Consider the following 23589-nt stretch of genomic DNA (forward strand, 5'->3'; position numbering starts at 1 on the left):
TGTGAAAGTAGCGGGATATTTGTTTGAAATCCCACTGGCTTCCTGTACGCATCTGCTTACTTGCCTAGGATGATATTAATAATAATATTCTGGCTAATGTTTGTCTTTCACAAACAGTGTCAGATAAACAACCATGAGAAAATCCATGGATGGAGCTGATCCTCCTTTGGGGCAGCAAGATTGACTGGACACTGTAATATCCCTTTAAGCTCACCATCTCTACGAGACAGAACTACAGAGATCTTCACTCACTCAGCCAACACTTTACTTTTTGATTTATTGCCTTACCCTCCCTTGACACTGCATGGAGCGTAGCCGGCTGCAGAACTGGGCTATTCAGGGTGCAGCGGTTTAAGCCAGTGCAGGAAAACACCTGGAGCAGCAGTGAGCCAGAGAGGAGGGAACAGAAAAGCAGAGGGAGATCTTACAGCGAAACAACGGGGATGATGACAGAACTCATACTTTTTTGGCAGGCACTCAGGCAATTCCTAAATCAAGATTAAGATTTTCTTAAACTGATGTAGCAGAAATGACTGCTCGGTTTCTCGGGCTTGTTTCAGAAGAGATGCAGAGGACACTGCTGAAGAAAGCAAGCATAAAGAATGACCTGGCATTTATACAAGTTTTATTTCAGTGGCTCTGAAAGAAAATTACTCTTAGGGTCATTCGTCTTAAGGTCAACCTTGGCAGTTCACTTTACCAAACACTGGCATATGGATATCTTGACTAACATGCTAACTGTTTAACAGCATGAAACAAAATCAAACCATTAAAAACGTGCTAGAAGTAAAGGAAAAAGGTATCTGCAATTGCTGGGAGAATTTGGTAGTCAAAATACTTTCAAATCAGAAGAAAAAAAGATATAACAGTTTGCGAAACTGAAATTAATCTGACGAGAGGAGTCTTTTGCTTGAGCTACGGCTGAAGACAACCAAAACCAACCTACCCCCATACTACTAGTGTAAAAACACCGTACAGACCCTGTATTTTGACACTGCAGCAGGCTGTGATGTACGCAAAGGGCACAGCCTTCTGAACCGCTCACGCAACAGCTCCTGGAACTGTGGCGTTTTACTGGATCTCTCATCCTTTATCTTTTAAAGATCAGAGCTAATTATAGTTTCAAATACACTACACAGTAAAAGAAACTCTCACCTTTGGGTAAGTGGAATCAAACTATTTTGGAGCAATGAAATTGTTCTGCTAAATTTATACTCAGAGCATTAGATAAAAAATCTACTAGGGAGAAAAAGCCTTTTGCTGGACAACTGCTTTATGAGCACCACCTAACAAACTGCTCTGGCTGCAAGCGCTGCAGAAATCAATGCCATCTTATGAATGGGTAACGCATCCTGAGAATTCATTCCACCCGTTAGGAGCCCAAAATCTGTAATCCCGCTGCCAGCGTAACCTTGATTTATTATTTGGCACAGAAGCAGCACTCTTCTGTAAAGCCTTCAGGCACGAGAGATTTACTCTTTGCCTTTAAAAGGACCAAAATGCAGCATGATCTAGACACAAGACACGTCCCATCGGCAGGCGCTGCCGCCAGCCCTGTGCCTGCTCTCGTCACTCTTGCAGCAGAGCTCGGTGCAAAGCCACGTGGGCACACGGACGAGGTACTCACCTCTGCGTCCCGGCTGGAGCTCAGAAGTAGGAGCTCTGCTGGGGTTTTGTCTCTGATTTTGTTTGGGCTTGGGAGAGCATAATACAAAAAAAAATTAAAATAGTAGATCCAGAGTTCCTGCTCAAGGGATTGCATGCATTTCCATGGGGTTGCCTGCCTCAAAATCTACACATTCAGAAAGAAAAGGCTGCACTTTACTCATTTGGAAAGAAAGTACAGTCAAGCTGAACTAAAAATACAATACCCCCCCCTTCAACTATGTGCAGTCATAAGCTTAAAATAACCCAATTTTAAACAGCTAATGGGATCCAGATGTATTACTTGAAAAAGTGCTAGTGAAAGCCATTAAAACATGTTTTGAGAAGCACAGAAATGTCTCGGGTTAATCCAATGCCCTTCTTTTCTACAGGTATGCAGTTTACCAGAATGAGAATAGGAACTCGACCTTGAATTCATATCAAAACAATATCATACTTACAAGTAAGACAACCATTTTAAAATAGTTCTCCCCCACATGACTGTTCCTTGCTAAAATGAAGGAAGAAATAATGCCCAAAAATACTGTCCAATTGCAACTTCCCAGAACTCCCCCTCCTGCACTTACCCTGGGTAAAGCTGAAACTTGTACTGCTCTGACGAGGATGACACGTTCCTGTTACCAGATTACGTTTTTATAAACATAAAAAAGCTCAACTGTTTGCTTCATATAGAGAGCCTGGGGTGTATCTTGCACTGGCAGCTCTGAGAAAACAAACTGAAGTACTCAACAAGTCTGATGGCTCATGTCTCCATGCTCCGGTGATCCCACCTAAGCTCTCTACCCTCTTTCTCTCCCAATTTAAAGCCTTCTTAGAGTAAATTTATTCATATACATGCTTTCTTGGTTACACTGGGTAATTCCTCCACTCTAGGAAAGGACATCAATTAAATACTAACAAACACCTTACGAAAGAGGGGGGAAGAGAAAAGGAAAGATACAGCTCTACAGCTCTCTGCTCTAGCGAAGAAATAAAGTTGGCACCAAGCAGCTCTCACTAAGTAGCTTAACAACACGAAGAGTATAGTATTGGATCACTTAGAGAAAGGTCTGACAACCTGAGCTGCCAACAGTAGCCAAACATCCTACCTCAAATACTCGAGACACTGCCACCAAAACCTACTCTGTGCGTCCATGACGGCCCTTCGTCAGAGGGATGGGTCAATGCAGAGCTCTTTGGGAGGCAGGACCAAGCACGGCCCTTCAGAGCGGCTGCGGTACCCTCCAGCCTGGGCACGGGAACATCCATCAGCATGATGAACGTTTCAGACAATGTCTCTGTCACGAAGCTTTATCAACTACGGAGATCTCCCAGTTAGCAAACCCCAGGCTTACCTAAATGACACAAAAGTAGTTCTGGTTTCAGCCCAGGCATGGGGAGGGCACCCGACTACGTTTATTATTCGCAGCGTGCAGCACATCTAAGAACACCAGCCACAGACCGGCAGACCCTGCTGCAGACAGTATGTGTGCAAAAGGAATGAGAAGTCCCCAACCCAGCATGCTCAGAATCTAATTACAAAATGAAACTAAAAGAAACGGTAAAAAGAAATGCTTGGTAGTTTGTACCCCTGTCACTTCCTCAGCTTAAGCATTTTCAAGTTTTCTGGAGGGCACATGGTGATGGCAAAGGCAGACAAAGGCCCTGGGTGTTCAGAAAAGTCAAATCATGATCATCAAAATGTTCTGAATTTAGAGATTTTTTACTGATCCAAACAACATTTTTTCAGCTGTTGCATTGGAAGGAAGAAGAGAAATAAAGTATTTTACATAAACTCCTTAAAAGATTACAGCTATAAGTGCTAATTACTTTAGCTGACATCAAATTAGCCGACATCAATGAGTTGTTCTGTTGTTTGGGGGTTTTTTGTTAAAAACCAAACATTAGAGCAGGCGTGTGCCTTTAGGAAAAAGTCAAGACTGTAAGGGTGAGTGATAAATCTGAGTTATTCACAATATGCACCTCAGTAGTCCAGGTAGCTGATAGAAGCAATCATTCATTCCACCCGCTGATAAACACCCAACACTCACTGAAAGTAATTTGACAACCGACCTTGGCAGCTGCTGCTGTCTGGTCTCGGCACATTACTGCAAAGATTTCAGTGTTTGCTTTTTACTTTACCTAAAATAGAAGTTTCCATGTCAAGAACACTTCCCTCTTCCCTAAAAAATACCTGTAGAGCTCAAAGAACTTAGCAGTTCACCTAAACTTCTCTCCTCTTTGACGCCAAGAAGCAGAAGTGAAATTATTCAGGTCAAGGCCATTTGTGTAAAACCAAGATCTGAATCTCACAGTCCATCCCGTCAATGCTTACTGCCACAGAAAATCCAGGTGCTCATGTTTCTGGTGACAGCACACATGTACTTCAAGGCCTGTCCCTGCAGGTCACCATAAAGGCAGAGGAGAAAACCCGTCCCAAATTTGTAAACAATACCTGTACCACTTCACGGTAAGACTGAGAGGGAGAAACACAGGCTGTGAATAACAGCGCGGATGAAGAAAAGAGTTACCCTGGCACGGTGGAAGAGCTGTCTTCTTCACAGCCACCTATCTGGTGACCAAAGGCAGCCAGGTGACTCCTGCCATGAGGTTGGTGCAAAGAGGGGTCACAGAGAGACGTCTGCACTCCATGGGTGCACTGGATACCAACGGCCGATGATGGCCTTGAAATGGAGAGTGAGGAGGATGTGTTGCTCCACAAGGAAAAAATCTCGTTATGTGGATGGTTTTATATGATGATAGAAAAGTGGGGAGGAATGTCTACGTTAAAGCGAGGGAAGACAGGAAAATCTTCCTCTGAGCATACCAGGGTAAGAATTATTTTGAAAAAGGCCAATATTTTATGCTCTCAGACCAGAAAAGCTTCTAGCACTAACATTCAGCTCCTAAAGCAGCCAGTTTTGACGTGACCGATACCCAACTGACAGCGTCCACTTTCCAGGTACCCTTTCGTCGCTCGGTTTGAACAGGGCACCTGCTCCAAGGAGCCTCTAAAATGACCCTTGTCATTCCTTGCAGGTATTCTCTTTCTCTGGATCGCCAGCTGATGGGCAGTAGCCAGAGAACAGGTGTCATTTCAATAGGTTGTTCCTTGAGTTCTGAGTCCTTTCGGAGGAAAATTTACAACCCACAGAATAGGCATTGAGTTGAGTAGCTGCAGGCCAGGCAGGACGTGGACTTTGCTGTGCCAGCACCTCCTGCTGTCACGCAGGGACACACAGAAGGGCAGAAGCAGCAGCACAGCTCTTCTCCCTCACTTTTCAGGCAATGCAATTAAAAAAGGAGCATGAAAGGTATTTCTGTATCACACATGTGAAGAAGGAGAGAGATGAATTGTGCAACAGTACGCCCACTCAGCGGGTTCGCTCTGGCTGTCACAGCCTGCAAGAGGAAACGCAGACAGGTCACGGCCACCTCCGGCACACCAAGTATTTGGCAGCTCTACAGACACGGTCACTCAAAACCCGGCATCCTGTGCACACAAGATACAGGCTTCAGTAAGGCTTCTGATACATACTCAAAAGCAAGGGTGTGAATTTAAGCACAGCATCAATAAGGCACCGTGGAAGCAGACACTGAGGCAGATCTACTGAGAAGCACGAAGGAGCACAAACGCAGCACTTGTCTTTCTGAAACGTTCACCTTGCAACACAGTTCAATAGTTTGGCTCAGCAACAGCAACACCAAATTAACAGCAAGAGAAAACGGAGAAACTCATTTGCTCATATGAAACTGTAGCAGTGCATTTACACGCGTTAGTCTCTGCATTCCTAGGAATGCATGGTTTTAAAAAAAATACAATAGAAATTGCACAATACACACAAAAAACACCAATGGCACTTGCTGTCAAGCACGTTTTTAAGCAGTGCCACCTCCCTGAAGAGCTTGTCAGAACCCAAAGCTTTACCTCATGGTGTCAAGTGTGAGATGCCCACAAAGCTCAAGGGAACTTCTGTTGACTGTCGTTGACTGGTATATTGTATTTTTAATAACAATTTATTTTTAAGAGAATCCAATCACTATATAACTCATTCTGTATGGGAGTATTTGCTCTGAAGAAGTAACGCACCTGCAACTGAAATACAGCCCGTACAACTTTGTTCCTTGTAAAGCAACCCCCTTCGGGCAACATATGGTTGCGAAAAAAACCCCATAAGTTATAGTGAAGATTATTCTTATGCTTCTTTACAGAATCCTTCAATAAAATATGTCATTTTTTGAGTATTACTTGTGACTGCCTACTAATACCACAGCATACTGAAGACACGTGCGTTCCTGAGCCAGAATAGATCTGGAGCACAGCAAGTTTGTTAAGGTACACGAGCAAATGAACTGATCTAATGGTTTGCTGTCATCAAAAGGAGGTCTTACACCTCCCACCCCAGATGAGCAGCCCCATCCCTTCCCTCGGACTGTCCTGGGATGCGTCGGGTCCCTCCACGAGCTGATTCAAATTGCTCATCAGGCACAAGGCTGCCAGTCTTTTTATCGCTAGGTTTGCTTTCGTAGGGCTGCGGAGGCATGCTGGCTCACAGTGGGGTCCCGACGGCTGCCCAAGTCTACCCAGGGTCAGTCAGGAGAGGGCACGGACCAGAGTCCAGGGCAGAGGGAGCCCTCTGAGCATCTCAGCTGACCCCCAGCATCTCCTCACAGCAGACGCTCAGCGGCCAATGTAAGCAGGACCGTATGCTTCAGATGCTTTGTTTTGGGGTAACAAAACACGTTCCTAGGTTGCTGACTCAAACACAGAGCAGGTTAGAGGTGGCCAAACATGAACCATATAGGAAGCTAACGCAGGCGTTTGAAGAGGGGGAGATGTGGTCACGTTTCTTTGAACTCCCCTCCGGGCTCCCGCATCACATATCACCTCAGTGCGACTGCATTGGGGGCAGCACGGCTGCTCTCCTCCTCGAGTCTGAAGAGCTACTTCCAGCTAACTCATTAGCTCTCAGGTCTCTTTGATCATTGTTACTGCAGCTTGCCTCTGCCAATACACACTTTAAGGAAAGAAAATAAGCCGTTTAAAAATCTCGTATCCTGACTACAGAGGATCTCCAACCCAGCTATGCAGCGGCACAACCTGGAAACTGCAAAGGTTTGCACATCGCTCTCCCAGCTACCACCTCACCGGTGCCTGCGAGGCGTCTCACCGACTCAGCCACTGAACGAGGGTTTGCTGCCAAGACAGACGTGCCAGGGAACAAGCCTCCGAGGACAGCGCAAGCGCCTGCGAGAGGATTATTTGATTATCGTGTGTTTCCTGAGTGCGTGAGAGTGCTAAGCAGTTATGCCTGGACTGTAACAGTGGTGATGCCAATGCATTTACTGCTGAGACGGCACTAGCACAAGGGTTTAATTTTTTTGAGGAGAACCATGAGTTACCCGCTACACGGACGCTTCCTGATTTTCACCTCGCGAAGCAGCATTTTTCTTCATTGGTGAAACCACACAGTTGACCTGGAAACAGTTGATTTAGACAATTTAGTAATCGCCAAATAACTTTTATGCAGAGAAACTGATGAAGATAATACGACGCCGATGATCACATTTAACACCAGCTATAGGGTATAGCTGAAAGGTAGGCCTGTGGCTCGGAGTCCTAAATTAGGAGTCAAAGTATAGATTAACCTGTTTCCCTGTATTCCCTTCTCTGCTTTTACCTACTGTCACTTAAGCGACGTGACTGCAAGCTCCCCGGGGCAGGAATCCTGTGTCCAGCACCCAGCACATCAGCGCTCTGACCCTGGAGCCTGCTAAAACAGTGCTGTAACATGTCCAGCTAAGGCTTTGCTATCAGAGAGCAGGAAACTCAGCTAAGATTAAATTCAGTTTTTTCTCTGCTGTTGAGAGACCAGTTTCAAGAGACCACTGTCAAAAAAAATCAAAATGAAGCTATCCTGGCTCTTCCTCACACAGTTGTTTGTGATTAACTCTTCCTGATTCACTCCATATGGGAACGATTGCACAGGAACAGCAAGGTCCGCATGTGGAATTAATTGTCAACTGCACTTCCAACTCACACCCCAAACTAATTCTCATTAATTTGCAAACGTACATTAAAAATAGCCGAGAAACATTAAATCTTGTCAGCTGCAACCCAAGTGCGCATTGGGCCTATCGGCAGCTGGAGCAGAGGCTGCAGCCCAGCCTCCGCAGCCACCCGAGGGCCGCTGCAGCGGGGCCAGCCAAAAAAGCAACTCCCGCAATTTGACAATGGATTCCACAACTCTGAACTGAAAACAGAGAAAGAGCCAAGCTGAGATACTTACAGTTCTGGTGAAAAACGAACAGCGCTTAAAAACTTGCCTCTCTGTCGACCCCAAGACCCCGCTCCCTGTTCCTGTTGTTCTGACCTGTGCCCTCGCCCATTGCTGCAACCCGGCTAAACCGAGAGCCTCAGACGCTGAGAAATGCAGGCGCAATGTCGTGGAAACAAAAAATTGTTGGTCTTTTTTTTTCCAGCAAGAAACTACGCAGTCAAATTTAAAGTCCTGGGCTGAGGCACTGCCATGACAGTGTATTACACTGGTAAAATAAGGCTTTTAAGCGGACAAAAAAAATCAATCTCCCTACACTTTATTCTCAGCAGCAGTTGAAGAGATCCTGCTGATGTTAAAAGACACTCCCCTTCCCCAGACAGACAGACAACCAAGCCCCAAAATTAAAGTCTGGCAAGTGAAAAAGGTCTTTAAAAGAAGATTGCTGGGCAGCCGTAGCTGCAGGCACTTCCACTCCCATTGCCTCCCGAGGGCGCCCAGGAGAAGGTGCTGCTGGCAGGGGGAGCGGGCAAGCCTCCCTGCGCCCATCTGCCTGCCACCACTGCTCCGACAAGCGCAGGGAGGACGGAGGGGAGAGGCAGGGAAAGCATCCTCATCACGCCCAGCCGTTTGCTTCCCGCTTACTGAGACCTGTCTGTTTGGAGTTATCAGCTGCTTGTGAATCAATGTGGTAACCAGCAGGGTAAATCTTGCGCATCTGTCTATAATATATGGAAAGAAACTGCGAAGTCTTCAAGACGTCAGCTCACACAGCCTTACGAGACCATCAGCAAAAGCATTAACGCTTCCAAACATTAGGAAATCACTGTGGACCATGTTTTAAGGGGAAAAGAATTAACTACTGAAGTAGAAGATGGCAAACTGCTGAGGGACAGGGAGTGTGGCCGTATTCTCATCAGTAAGGACAGAGACAGTCTGAAGCACTAACACACACAGAATCACAGAATCGTATAGGTTGGAAAAGACCTTTAAGATCATCGAGTCCAACCATAAACCCAACACTACCAAGCCCACCACTACACCATGTCCCTCAGCACCTCATCCAAACGGCTTTTAAATACCCCCAGGGATGGGGACTCCACCACTGCCCTGAGCAGCCTCTTCCAATGCTTGATAACCCTTTCAGGGAAGTAAAATTTCCTAATATCCAGTCTAAATCTCCCCTGGCGCAACTTGAGGCCATTTCCTCTCGTCCTATCACTTGTTACCTGGGAGAAGAGACCGACCCCACCTCTCTACACCCTCCTCTCAGGCAGTTGTAGGGAGCGATGAGGTCTCCCCTCAGCCTCCTCTTCTCCAGGCTCAACACCCCCAGGTCCCTCAGCCGCTCCCCACCAGCCTTGTGCTCCAGACCCTTCCCCAGCTCCGTTGCCCTTCTCTGGACACGCTCCAGCCCCTCCATGTCTCTCTTGGAGTGAGGGGCCCAACACTGAACACAGCATTCGAGGTGCGGCCTCACCAGTGCCGAGTACAGGGGACGATCACTGCCCCAGTCCTGCTGGCCACACTATTCCTGACACCAGCCAGGATACTTCATTTAAAAAGATCTGATTTCCCACAAGTGATGAAAACACGAGCAAATCTGAGTGGTAAGAAAAACGCTGCCAAGAAAGCACAACTGAAAACTGCAGATCGCTACAGAGACATTCATTAGACCATCAGTAAGTCACAGGTAATCGCATTACCCATCAGAAATGCGGAATAGGAAAATTCTTCTCCTAGGAGAAGCAAAGGAAGCAATTAAAATAAAAAATGTATTATATATTGCTATGAGTCCTTCACAGTTGAAGATGACCGCCAAGCTGGTAGTAACCACTGCAAGGCAGAACTTTTAATGCTATTGATAAATATGAAGAGGCAGTTATGTGGCCAGTACTTATTTGAAAAGCAAAGTGCAGGAGAAATGCCGGTTCCTCTGCGGTAAGCACAGGGCAGTGCTACCTACCCAGGACTTTTAGAATACATGTTATCCATTTCTTAAAAACTAAATTTCAGCAAGGCTAGAAACATTTTTATCCTCTATTGGATGTTTTTGGTCACACAGGGCAAACACTGTACAATACCCGTCAACGGTTAAGAAGATTCCTCACATCCCTACATTTCAATAGTGTGTGTGTGTGTATATATATATATATAGTTTATACATGGTTGGACAGGAAATTCGACCAAATTCAGTGCGCTTATGACAAACAAAATAACATGGTCGTGTCCCATTAGAGACACATAATTTGCATGGACTGGCACTGCTGCCGAAGCCTGACGTGCTAGTGGCAGCACGCTTCCCAGCTGGACAGCCTAGCTGAAATACAAACACTCTCAGCTGCCTAAAATACACCTCGCTCTATGTCAATAAACAGAGCTCTCAAAGGGTGGCAGGTTCTGCCCCAAACACCTGATAGTGCGACTGCTCCCTCAACGTGGTTTTCACAGGCACAAGCAATTTTATCGCGTGAGACGGTTCATCTCCTTGAAAGACTGACCTGAGCAAAATAATGCTATACTTGGCCTCCTGATCACTAACAGGTAGTTTAGCCTGGTTTCCCTCCAGCATTTCTGCGTTACACAGTGACACATCTCCTTAGCACATCTCTCTGGAAACTTTTTTTTTTCTAATGGTTTCTGCAATAGTGAAAGAAGGAAGCAGACTCTGAAGATGTCACGGTCAGCCTGCCTGGCTGAATGCCACCAGACCCAACTGCTGCCTACTGTGTGTCCTGGCTGCTCCTCATAGGACCTGTTCAGCAGCCAGGTATTACACGTGTGGACCAAAAACGTATCTGACAGCAAAGAACATCAGGAGGTTGTCAAGATATCCGAGTATCATATTCATAAATTGGTTGAAAAAATCAGCAAACAGCGAAGTGGCAGAGTTTGCTGATAATACCAAGTTATTCAGGGAAAAACACATGGGCTGACGGACAACTTGTAGGAGAGGGGACGATGACCACAGAGAAATGTTATCTCAGTATTATACTAAACACTCGTACAAAGGCCTCAGGTCAACAGTGGTCAACGCAAGCAGAGTGACAGGAATTACCAGGAAAGAAATACAGAACAGAAACAAAACATACATGCACCTACTTCTTGAAGACTGTGTGCCATTTTCATATTGGCTCTAAATACATCTGGGTGAGCTAGAAAAGCCCAACAAGGATGGAATGGCCTTTAAATGAGGAATGATAAGGGCCACTCAGCCTGGAAGAGATAACTGATAAGCAATACGATGAGGGTCTGTAAAGTCCTGAATGGCATGGTAAAGCGAAGAGAACAACGGTTCCGAATCAAATGCAAGAGCTGGAGACTTCTGGATGATATGAAACCACACTTGTCACGTTCTTGTGCTCTTCTTGCACCTTCTCTCTGGGTTACTGCTGTTGACCAACGGTGGAGCAGACTACCAGGCTACGCAGGCCTGTGATCAGACTCGCTATTGCCCTTCTTGAGCACACCGAGCTTCCACGAGCACACCTGAGTGAGCTGGAGTCTTTGTTCCTAAGACCTTGAGCTGTCAGACTGCCAGTACTGAGGATCATGATTTTTGCCTTAAAAAAAGAACAAAAACAAAACCAAAAAAACCAACAACCCATCCTAGCAAGGTTTCTTCTGCATGCAGACATGGAAGACACACAACCTCAGTATCACAGTACACATAGTTCAAAAAACCCCCAGTACTGATTCAATACAGAACAAGTTTAAGACTAAAGGGAATAAGGAAAAAAGAGATGTAGAGAGGTTAAAGGAGGATCCCATCATGTTGGTAAAACAAGAAATTCAGGCTTTACTCAGAAATGGCTTCACATGCAGAGAGATCAAACATCTCCTGAACGTGCATTTTTACTTTGAAGAACAAAGCGGGTCCTTGGCTGGCAGCATGGGCACCGAGGTGCCAACCGCACAAGTGCCATGGGCTGGGAGGCCAGGAGCCCTTCAGCCCGTCACTCTCAACGCAGGAACCCCTGCTGCGTTTTCCCAGCGAGTGGCCCCCGAGCCTCTCCAGTGACCTGACAGTGAAGGGTGCATCTGCTGTACGCATCTGCCTAACTCCCCAGCTGCTTTCCAGAGATCCACAGAAACGCCCAGGTTGGCAGGGACCTTGAAAGATCATGCGGTCCAACCTGTCGTGGGAAAGGCAGGCCAGATGAGATTATCTAGCACCTTGTCCAATCGCATCTTGAAAACCTCCAGCAATGGGGACTCCACCACGTCCCTGGGGAGGTTGTTCCAGTGAATGATCGCTCTTACTGTAAAAAATTTCCTACATCAAGATGAAACCTCTCCCGGTACAACCTGTACCCGTTGCCCTGAGTCTTCTCCATGTGGCTCCTTGTGAACGGGAGTTTGTATTTTCAAGTTTGTATTCCCTTTCTCCTATGACACAGGGCGTAGAGGAGCGGCAGGTCACAGACAACCTTTCTTCTAGAGAGGAAAGGCACCCGGCATGCATCTTTGTGGGTAAAAATTGAACATGACACAGAATGTGAGGCTGAAAGGCAAAGCCAGAGATTTTGTTTGACATGGAATGACAGAACGCACTGCAAAAATCTCAAAGGCAAGCCAGAGATGCTGAAGTAATGAAGGAAAAAGAAAAACCAGATGAGAAAACTCATTCACAAAACAGCCCCTGCCCTCAGACAGGGCTGCACGTGCTTCGCTTCGTGCACCCATGTACCACTGGTGACAGAAGGTAGGACGTGAGCTTGTCTTCTGCAGGTACTGCATGGCAAAACTTTCCGTGCTCCGCATTAAGGCTTGTACAACCAACTTCTGTACGTCCCCAGACTGTCACTGAGAGGAGACTTTATCGCTTTGAACAAGAGCATGTCCATCGCCTTGGGGCTCCTGAGGTCGGAGCGGGCTGCCCCGCAAAGCCTGTCAGTGTTCATCTCCTGTCAGCTGGAGACCTCCTGAGCGCAGAGGAACGCCTGGACGTGTTCCTGCCCTGTCCCTCGCTGCAGAGCCTGCTGTCAAGGCTCGGCAGCAAAAATATTTCTAATTGTAATGCAATATAGTTGGAAAGTCTGAACTAAATGGAACAGTATATAGTTGGCGACTCTTAACAAACATGCATGCACTGGATTTTCTTAAGCCTCTAGCTCAGAGAAGCACCTGAGAAACCTGCTGAACACAATTAGAAAGCCTGAGGACAGCAAAGCTCAGGACTGAGACAGAAGCGGTTTTACTGTTCCTCTGCTCGCCCTGAGCAGCTGCAGCCACACGCAACAGCTTTCAATTCCTCTTTGCTCTCGAAATCCAGCTCTTTGGCTGAATCCTTCCAGTTCATCACGCCTCCAGCGGAAGTGGATGTCCCCGAGAGCGCAGGGACGGTGCTGAGCGTGGGAGACCACGGCTCAGAGGACTGCGCACGCTTCCCAGCTACCGCACACAAGCGGCCAAGCTCCCGCAGGGCCCGATGGAGTCTCAAACGGGCACCGTTGGGGGCCACACAGCACCTGCCTGCGGCGACGAGAATCCCTGAGAAAACGGGCTTTCCCTGAAAAACCCTTGCCATACCAAATGGCTGCCCACTCTTCAGCTTTCTGCAAAACAAATCAGGGACTTACAAATCCCATTTCCCTGCATTTCAGTGGACGTATTTTGGGACCATGCAGTACCTTACGCATACTGTGCTTATGGGAATAACCACCCCACAACGGCTGTCCTCCCCACGTCGGTCGGGGACACAGGGCAGGAGGGACGCCCAAGGCTTCTCCAGTTCACGCACCAAACAGCAGTACGATGCCACCGACCCCGAATAACACAACAGTAACTAGAGCTTCTGGCTGGCCCTTCTTACAGAAGAGGACGGGGAGCTGGGATGAGCTCTGCGGCGAGGGAGCGCAGGTGGGGAGCCGCAGGCTGGCGTGTAACACAGGCTCTGAGCACAGGGTAGTCAGGCCAAGACTGTAAGCTGAGAGTTTGTTAAAGTGCTGGGAAAGGATCGCAAAAGTTCACTCAGTGTAAGCACAGACCGAAGGTGTCCTGTCCCGTTACCGTCATTTCTTCTGTAAGCCTTAGGATTTTTTAGTTGCTGAGGAAAATTCATGCAGGGGAATTAATGCAAAAAATCTTTTACCGTAGAGTTTAAGTTTATAACCCGTTTTTCTACATGTCTAAAATGCCTACCAAACACAGAGCCAAGTGTAAGTGCCTGTGACCACAGCCTAATGACTGTTGCTCACGCAACTTAAAAAATACGGCGCTTACTGTGAAGTCTAATGGAAATACAACTTCTTGACTGCTAGAGAGTAAGCCCTCGGAGGCTGTATAGCCCATTAGGAAAAACAACAGCCCACTCCAAACCCGGACACTATGATATACTAGCCTAAACAGAAGACACACTAACTTAACTAAAGGAAAAAGGAACATTTTTGGCTTCGTGTCTGCAGATTCCTTGGTAAATTGCATAACGTGATACTCGGGAAACAGCTTCCTCCTGAGTCATGAGGCACAAGCAGGAATCGGCTGTATTTAGAAAAGCTGATATTTCTACAAAATCTTTAGCAGGAAGAAACAAAATGACATAACCCAAACAGAATTCTTTTTTTAAATTTTTTTTGGCAGCTGCTATGGGCACGCGGCAGCAAAGTGCTTTCTGAAGGCAGTGCCGTGATCAGGCCACGGGCGGTAATTAAGGAAGCTGAGAGCCACCGTCACAGCGAAGATCTTATAGGAAAAGCAGGTCATGCCCTCCGACTGTGAACCGGTATTGCTGTGCGTCTGGACTCCCAAGGTTTTCCTCTATACTAAAAGCTAATGCACAAAATTTCAGGTATAGAACAGTGTTTTATTTCTTATACCTGTTTTCCTAAGTATGGGCCCTTGGCAGTGAACGTAGTGTGGAAGTTTAATTACTGCAGATATTTTCCTTCACTGTCCTATTTAAGAAGAGTTTATGGTGATATCCTATTTTAACCTTACTAAAATCTTCTAATCTGTTTTCAGTAAATGACATTTTGCCAAATATAGTCACTTTTCACTTTGAACACTAATCTGGTCGAACAAAATTCTGACTGCCTGGGAGCCACGAGGGACCCACCAGTACGTACGTGCCTGTGGGTCAGCAAGACAGGCTGATCATTGGCTAGTGGAGAAGGATTATCGATAATCTTGCCCAGTTTGTTTCCCCCTTTTCCCTTAAAGTTCACTTTACCATCTGATCCCCCCCCGCCCCCCTCCCTTTTTCCCTTTTTAATAACGCAAACTTTGTCTGGGTTTTGCTAGAGGAGAGACCGGTTACTGCAATGGCTCTCACAGAAAGCGTCAGTTATAAAAGCTAAACAAGATCCTTCTCTTTCAGGATGACTCTGATGAGAATGAGTACACCAGGGACATGGCAGAAATTATAGGAAAATCCAATTTGAACAGCCAGTTTCATTGTCAGAAGCCATGAAAGCCTGGGCAGCTCTATACTGGAACCAAACGCCTTTTATTTGTTTGTCCCAGCTTGCAAAGCCAGGTGTAGGCACTGGTCGTGGTTCCACTCCAGTCAACTGAAGCTTTGCAGCTGAGCACAGAAACATGACTAAGTTATACACGTTTTATTTCCAGACACCGTAAGGACAGACTACATTAGTAACCTTGAGGTCAGAAACTACCCTAGGTGTACGAACGAGGTGCGCACACAGACAGTGATACTGAGCAGCTGTATTTCACGTTCATGGACTGCGTTACAACAAACCACTTGCAAGTTGTCCTACAAAACGTATTATAGCGAAATGGTGATAAAAGCATCTGGAATTGAGGCATTTACACTTTCAGGATGATTTAAAACAACACAGAACCCAAGGAGTCTTGGCAGTATCCTTTTACAAGTAGTGTACCCAAAAAAAGCTTTGTTTTTATCATCAGACTCCAAAGACAACAGCCAAGTAGCTGCTTCCAGGCCAAAGAAAAGGTGTCTGTCTCACCTCTCATCAGCACAGAGAGACCCCAGCCAGAAAAGCGCCCGCTTCATGCCCAAAAGCAAAAATCTGCCACAGCTGCCTGCTGAAACAACTGCACCTTACCTTCGAGGGGGATTGCACAGAGCTGCTCCATGAACATTGCTGCTTCTTCTTAAGCTCCGCAATCAATGCTGCTCCTGGCTTCCTCCCGCCTTCTCATGCGCAGATGTACAGGCAATAGTGCATGGGGCTTGTTTTTAAACTTTTTCCCCTGTGCTGCTGATTGGTCCCGTGTAATGCCCATGTGGGTCTACAAATGCACAAAGGTTTCTATCCTTTCTAAAATCAAAGCGTCAGTTTTGCTGCTGTCAGAGCACTTTATTTTTGTACATATAAGGAAGCGGCTGTTGATGTTATCTGAATGCGCTTCCTGTTTTATATGTATATGAGCAAAAATAATGTCACATTAAGCTAAACTGCAGTCTCAAAGAGCTCAAGTCAAAGCCTCTAAGCAAAATAATATGAGCACAGCTCATCTGTTCGCTGTCTACCCCAGTTTGCATTCACTTCATTGATTTTTATGGAATTCTGTATTCTCACAACAAAAACTATCCTCCCCAATCCTTGCAAAGAAAAAAAACAACCCAGAAGCTGTACCCTGTACTAGCTGCTTCCTACGAGACTCTTGGGATCGGTCGAATTACAAAGGGCTTGGTGGATGCTGACACCCCTATCTCCAACATCACCCAGGTGAAAAAGTGGCCAGCAGCCAAGCAATGCCACAAGACAATTCTGGCTGAAATCTGGGCTATTCTTGAATTTCAGTGAGCTGATTTTTATTTTTTTTTTTAAATGAGGAAGGAGGCTTTTGTGTGTTTCATGTATGCACAGACAGTCCAGGAAGCGGCCGTGTAGGAGTGCTGCATTCCAGAGCTGATGCTACATAGCTTACGCTGAAGGAATCTTTCTAATTGGAATTTAGAAAGGTTATTTTGGTTATTTGGTTATAACCTTTTGGTTATAACCAGAAAGGTTATATCTGGTTATTTTAACAAAGAACAAACAAACGTACCAACTAAAAATAAAACTTGTTTTGAAGTAGAAACGCTTCTACTCTTGTAGAAGAAAACAGCAGTAAAAGGCATGGAGGCACCAAGGAGGAGAGCTGCCAGCATCCACACCACGTCTTCTCATCCCCGAAGTCAGACCTGTCATTGCCAGGAGGTCCTGCAAGGAGCAGATTCATTCCCTTCCACTTCCATCGCTGCTGACTGCAGAACTGCGAGATGAACCGTGGCTGGGAGCGAGCCGAAGCTGTTTGCACTTTCTACTTTCGTTATGCTTTTCACGGCAACTCCTTGGATATGACATGCAGGTTGGTTTTTATATATAGCAAGGTTATGAAACTTCAAGTTTTGTTGGAGGAAACCAAAAGAATCTTTTCAGATGCATAAAGTAAATGAAATACTAAAAATGAAAGAAAGTTTTCTTCCCCGTGGACTTCATGGCACAACTCTTTTTTATATATGTCTCCAAGACTGTCAGCTCTCTGAGTACAGCTGGTCTGCACTTTGAGAAACTTAAACTGATAGAAGTGTGGGTTCCACTTAGTGAAAATTACTGTCTCTAAAATAACAGAGAGTTATAGCATGTGACCTAAGAAAAATGCCTCACAAATATTAGAATTTTAAAATGTTTCATGCAAAGATTTTTTTAACCATTTACCATCATTGTACCTTATTTTATCTCATTAAACAGTTTTGGATCATTTAATTTTGGTGCAAAGTTACGTTACAGCCAAGAAACGGAACTGGGAAGATAAACCAGGCATCTTATTCAGTGACAGAGGCCCGAGAGCTATCACAGCCAAATTAAGTAATGAGACCTAGAACTACCCAAGTCCAATTTGCTGTACATTTATGTCCGGGCATCAGCTGATTTGAATGTCTGCAAACAGGCAAGCTTCAGAAGTGTCTCCTGCAGCTGGGGCAGCCTCATCGCCCTCGTGTATTCTCACACGTCTACTAAAGCACGAGTTCAAGCCACAGCCTTTTGCACCGTTGGAGCAGCCACAGTGCCTCTTCTCCTTCCCAGCCACTGACTGTTGTGAACAGCAGGAATGTAATGATCTTTGTAACCCCTCCAGCTACTCATTTAAGTTTGGATGAAATTAGTTTTAAAAGCTACAGTTCAAAACCACAGCAAAATCAAGAGCCAAACCTTGTTTCCAAACCTAAAAAAAGATAGTATCATAGGTGCACCCAACTCCGGACACGCTGTTTGACCAGCTTGGTGGAAGTACGTGGGCTGCTGTAGCTAGCGACAGATGATACGATCAGCCTCACGTTCAGCCACGTTTAATTTCCCAGAACAAATGAGCAGGTTCCCATTTGCTGCCTGATCAGGGATGGCTTTTACTGAGAATCCCTAACAAGGCTCTCTCCCGCACTTCAGGTGCCTTCATAGCTCCTCCACAGCATGCCACAGCAGCACCAAATACCCTTCCTGAGAAAGGAGGGATCAATTCAGATGTTAATGTAAATCTGTTGCCAGTAAGCATCCTTCAGGACCTGACTATTTCCCTACAGCAGCCCCCCAGCACCAAGCTCTGCTGCAAACGCCTCCAACTCTGCCGTTAACGGGAGCCTTGACGCAGCTCTTACTCCCCTTCCATAGTCATACCCTGGAAGGGAACACGGCACCATAAATTTGTAGGGTTTTTTGAACGGTTAGTGTATCTTTTCTGTTTTTAAAGACATTTTTTGCAAAGTAGTCTCTTTTGTTTATGTCCTTCATTATGTATTTCTGAAATCCCTCATGAAACACATGGGCTGACACAGACTGCAACATCTAACAAGTGTCTCACACCAAGCGGTCAGGACAGCCTTTATTCAAAATGAACATGAGACATCTGAGGGCATTTATTTATTCGAGTGCACCAAATGTGCCTAATTCTTTCAGCTTTTGTGCTTTCATTTGAAATCTCTGAAGAAAACCTATGTTGCGGGGGGGGGGGGGGGGGGGGAAGAGATTGAGAAGACATTCCTACTGCTTCTTCTGGAGCATTTTTAATTTTGGAAAGATGCTCGTCAGACATGCTTCAAAGTACCAGAGCTTAACAGGCACCTGAGGGGCAGCAAGTCTAAACTATCTAGCTTAAAAAAACCCCAAACCCTGCTATCTTCTCAGATACCAAAATGATATGCTCATTGGCGAGAAGCACTGCAGGAGTCCCCGGGGCTCTCTAAAGCGCTTGGGAGCCTCACAGCAAGCGGGGTGGCAGAGGTGGCACCTGGGGACAGTCACAGCAGCACAGCACTGCTGCTCTCCAGCCTCGCTGCCACGGTCGACGGAGCCAGACGAGAAAGCGGAAAGGGAGAATGACAGAGAAAGGAAATAGGCACTGCAAAACAGAAACTCAAGAAATGGCTAGCACAGCAAAAAACCCGTGGGGAAAGCCCCCGGTGCGGTCGCTCCCTTCCTACAGCGAGTCACTGACACAGCAGCATCAACAGGCTCTGAACTCGGCAAATCGCCGGTGTGGGTGAATTTGCGCCCATGCAGAGAGACAACGCACAGCCATGCCGCACAAGCCCATCTTCTTCTTTTGCTGTAAGAGGGAGCTCATCAGGAAAGAAGGTACCAACAGCACCCGTTTCTCGAACCAAGCTAACCTCCGTGGCTTCGGGGAGCACTGCCAGCCATGCTGGATGCATTGGGTGCTCCTGCCCGCACCTCTGCTCCCCCCCCCAGGACCCTCCTGCCCGCTGGAGCAGGCTCACCCCAGTCCAGCTGGGCTCCGACCCGCAACAGGAGGAGGGGTGCCCGGAACTGGCAGGATTGGACCTTTTCTTGGTGAAATCCAGCTAACATGCCAAGCCAGAATCCAAGCTCTGCATGTGTGTAGTGCAAAAGCAGCCATCCACAGGTTAAGAGAAACAAGAGATCGTATTTTAGATGAGAGCAGCTCATTTACCTAGGATCTATGCAAAGAAATGTATGTACGTATTTCTCTCCTCCCCACCACAAAGCAAAATCTCAGTATTCACACACATCTGAAGGTCACACCAGAATCCATGAGCACAGATTTCAGCAGGACAGTGTATCATCACTGTCCTACAACACTGCATAAAAGCAAAAGCTTGCTCCCCTCCTCTCATAACATAATAGTACAGTGCACTTATAACTTCAGTCTTAGGCAAATCGCTTACAAAACCCCAATCCCCCCATATCAAAACCTTTTAAAGAGCAAAGTACCAGGTCACTTATTTATGCCTTTGAATGTTCTTTTGTGTAATATAGGCCAGAAAGGTGTAAGAAGTTATTCTGCATAACAAAAGATTAAACCCGATGGCAAAGAACTGCAAAAGGACCTCACGATGCCACGTGAGCGGCACTAAAACAGCAGATATAACTCCGTGAGGAGGAAAGGCAACGTAATGACCAAAGGGAGGAGCAACGCTGAAATAGCTATTGCTGCTCAGGAAAGGGATCCCAGAGTTACCACAGATGAGAACATCAACTCAGTGCTCATCAAAAAAGCAAAGACTTACAAAACATGATGGAAAGGAATAAGCAAAAAATTGTCAAGAGTTAGAAGATAAAATAAAGAGAGGACAGACGTCATCCTGTGTATTCACAGAACACGTGTTTTGAAGCGTATGGGCATTTCCACCCACTGATTTCAAAAAAGATACAGCATAACTGAGAAAGAGTCAGAAACTGAAATAAGGATAACCAAGATCGGCTGCGAGTCCCGGCTCTGTCGTCCCAAAGCCTTGCACTAATTCTCCTGCGGGTCTCCTCATGCGTCCTGCTACATCGCCTTGTTTCCAAGTGCTGTGGGAGCGGCTGCACCCGAGTGTTGGGCACTGCTGGCAGGTCCCCAAAGGCTGTACTGCTCAGGAACAAGTCTCCATAAATTGTTTTCTTTAGAAAAGCATCCCTGTTTTCAGCACAGTCACGACTGCAGCTTTTAAAAGCCTCTCACGCAGCTTAAATAAGAGAAGTGTCATGGCCGGTAACAAAGTCAGGTTTGCTCTAAGATGTGAGGCACACCCTGCTCTGCTACCTACCAACCGGAATATTTATTTCCTTGCCATCTTCTAGATAGTCTCAGTAGCCCCCAAGAAAATAAAGAAGAAAAGTCAACGTCATGCTGAAAAGAAAAGCAACACGGTATATGGTACAATACAAACAAACAGGTCTTGCTGTCCATCATATTTTTCTTGTTCAGGATGGCCTCTACCACTTAGTATTTAAAAGAAAGCACTTGCTTTTAATACGGCAAAGCGAGGAAAGTTGACTGCAAAGAAAGGAGGTTTCATCTCAGCTCTAATAATGAGCATTCAAATAAACCCTGTATTCTTTCCCTCTTGGTCAGCTTAGCTGATCACTCATAAGAGAAGTAACAGAAATGCTCAGCGCATCGCTCAAGCTACGTCAAGAGGAGTCAGCCATTATACGCCCCTCATCCCACACCTTCCGAAGGGTGCAAACACGGCGTCTTGTCTGGAGAAGGCAGTGTGGAGCAGGACACGCAGTTACCGTACGTTAGTACATAAAGAAAGAATTTAATTTTACTAGGGAATGGTCAGTGCAAACCAACTCATGGTTGATTTATGTTCTGAAGCATTAAATTCACGTTTGTTGTCTTTGGCAACTAACCTCTGAGACATAAATACATCCAGGAACATTGCTTTACCTTCCCGGTGCGACATGGAGGAGCATGCTTTAACCACCCACTTCTTGATCCTATTGTGAACCAAGACAGACGAAGGTGGATGCCGAGCTGTACTGCAGCGGACGACCTCCGACAACGTGAGGGTAATGTCCTTCTCCCGCTAGCAACAACTCCGCAGCACTGAGCACAACGGCTTGGTTTATTTGTTAAAGATACATTCTGACTTTCAGCATACAAGAGCCATCCGATGACGTGCTCTGATGTACCACGTACCCTGCTTCTGACCCGTGCCCCAGGACAAAGGTACATTTCGCTTTGGGAGAACTCCCTCCCGCCTGTCCGTGGCGTTTCAGTATTTCAGGCTGAATGCAGCCTACGGCTCTGTGTGTCCCAAGGGTGATTTATTTCTCTTGACACCTTGCCCTGACAGCTGAAATGTAGGCAGGTAGTGAGACGAGCAGTCCCATCCTCTGCTTGTGTACAACCAGGCTGCTAAAATCCTGACTCATAACTCACTACCAGCTCACCTCTGCCAGCAGCAGCAAAGGTGAAAGCTATAGGGGACAGGAGAGTTTACTGCCTGGGAGGGTAAAACAACAAGGTGCTGTACGCACCCCGGCACCTGGCTGTCTCATGAAGATCCACCACAGCGACTCGCTCTCCTGTAACTGCAAGAAACGAAGCACAGAGGCAATAAAAATGCCCGGCGAGGCGGAGCAGCTCTGCTTGCATCCACTACAGACCCTCAGCGCCGACGTACGGGATGCACTTCTCAGGCAGCAGCCGGTGGCAGGGACAGACTGGGAAGGATTTGCCTACCGACGCAGTATACTGCCAGCCAGCTTGCGGGATTTAATCCGAGTTGTCAACACAGAAAGGACGTGCTTGGGTTGTCACTCCTGTCGTACCCTGCCGCTACGGGTGAAATCCAGGCTCCACCGAACCCCGCTTAGGCCAGAAGCAGCTCCATACATCTGCAGCTCCAAAAATTCATTGCCCAGAAATGCCATCCCTGCCTTAGCAAACGAGCACATTGTTCTTCACAGGTTTCTTAAAGGGAAGCTTAAGGAGAAAGCCATTTCCTCGCACAACCTGGTAACACCTTGGTGTGAGACTGAGCGGTACGCTCATTAATAATTAAGTGTTGCTCACACAAAGGAACACAACCCTCGAGGGAGGGCGTTTGAACAGGAGGAAAACACTCAGTAACACTACTGACCAGAATTACTCTTCTAATTTACCAGTCATTTCTAATTTACTATTCACTGGAAGTTCACGACTTTCAGTGCATTAAAACCTATGAAAAAATGACCTTATGCTAAAGGTCAAAATGCCACTCCTAAGAAAAATCATCAGGCCCAGACAACAAAGAGGAGGAAAATTCCTTTTCCTTATTTATACTGAAACCCCCATCTTCGCATTGTCTGCTTTGAGTTCTGGGTACCTTTTGGGTTCCTGTTTCAGGGAAAGACTTCCCTTCCTTCTCGCTTGGGTTCCTAAACCACACACCCTCCGGCCTTTTCAGCCATTTGGTAACGTAACATATAAAACTTTTATATAAAATATATACATGTATTTCTACATAAAGATCTCACTAAAAGATACATGTTTTAGAAGCTCCCTTGCAGGTTTTTACATATCATCATAACATTGGAGGTGTAGGCAAAGTAGCCAAAAAAAACCCCTTACTGACCAAATATTTTGAGAGGATTTGTTAGAAATGAAAATATTTTGGCCATACATTCTATAGCTTTCCTTTCAGAGGATGAACTTGGAGTCAGGTTTTCCTTCTAAGTGTTTTTAACAACTTGCTCTTTCACAGTGCTTTAAATGCTTAAAATTCTACATAATACTTCTACTTTTGTGATTTGCGTTGTGACTCCAGGGAAAGCTCCAGGCAGGGTCTGGGCCACGTGAGCCTCACGCACCCAGACAGTAAGAGCACGTTCTCGTTCAATGACTCCCCACCATAAACCTTCCCTTCCATGGAAGGGCTTCGGCAGACCCCACCGGTTATTGCCAGTCTTTAACCACTTTAGAAAACCTCCCACGTGCTTCCACGCAGGTATCCTATTGCATT

General features: G+C 46.2%; 1 protein-coding gene across 3 annotated transcripts in view; it reads right to left on the bottom strand.

Annotated features, from left to right (window-relative positions):
- Positions 1 to 23589, bottom strand: part of ASXL2 (ASXL transcriptional regulator 2) — a 132634-nt gene that overhangs the window by 45835 nt on the left and 63210 nt on the right. The window contains exon 1 of one of the 3 annotated variants that reach the window (XM_072858134.1): positions 15950 to 16070. The exons of the other annotated variants lie outside the window; for them this stretch is intronic. Within the exon in view, the coding sequence (XP_072714235.1) occupies positions 15950 to 15986 (37 nt within the window). The 5' untranslated portion in view covers positions 15987 to 16070. Of the gene's footprint in view, positions 1 to 15949; positions 16071 to 23589 lie in introns of those variants that run through there. 3 annotated transcript variants of the gene reach the window in all.

Source organism: Ciconia boyciana, chromosome 3 (genome assembly GCF_034638445.1).
Source record: "Ciconia boyciana chromosome 3, ASM3463844v1, whole genome shotgun sequence".
In the NCBI taxonomy this organism is placed as follows: Eukaryota; Metazoa; Chordata; class Aves; order Ciconiiformes; family Ciconiidae; genus Ciconia; species Ciconia boyciana.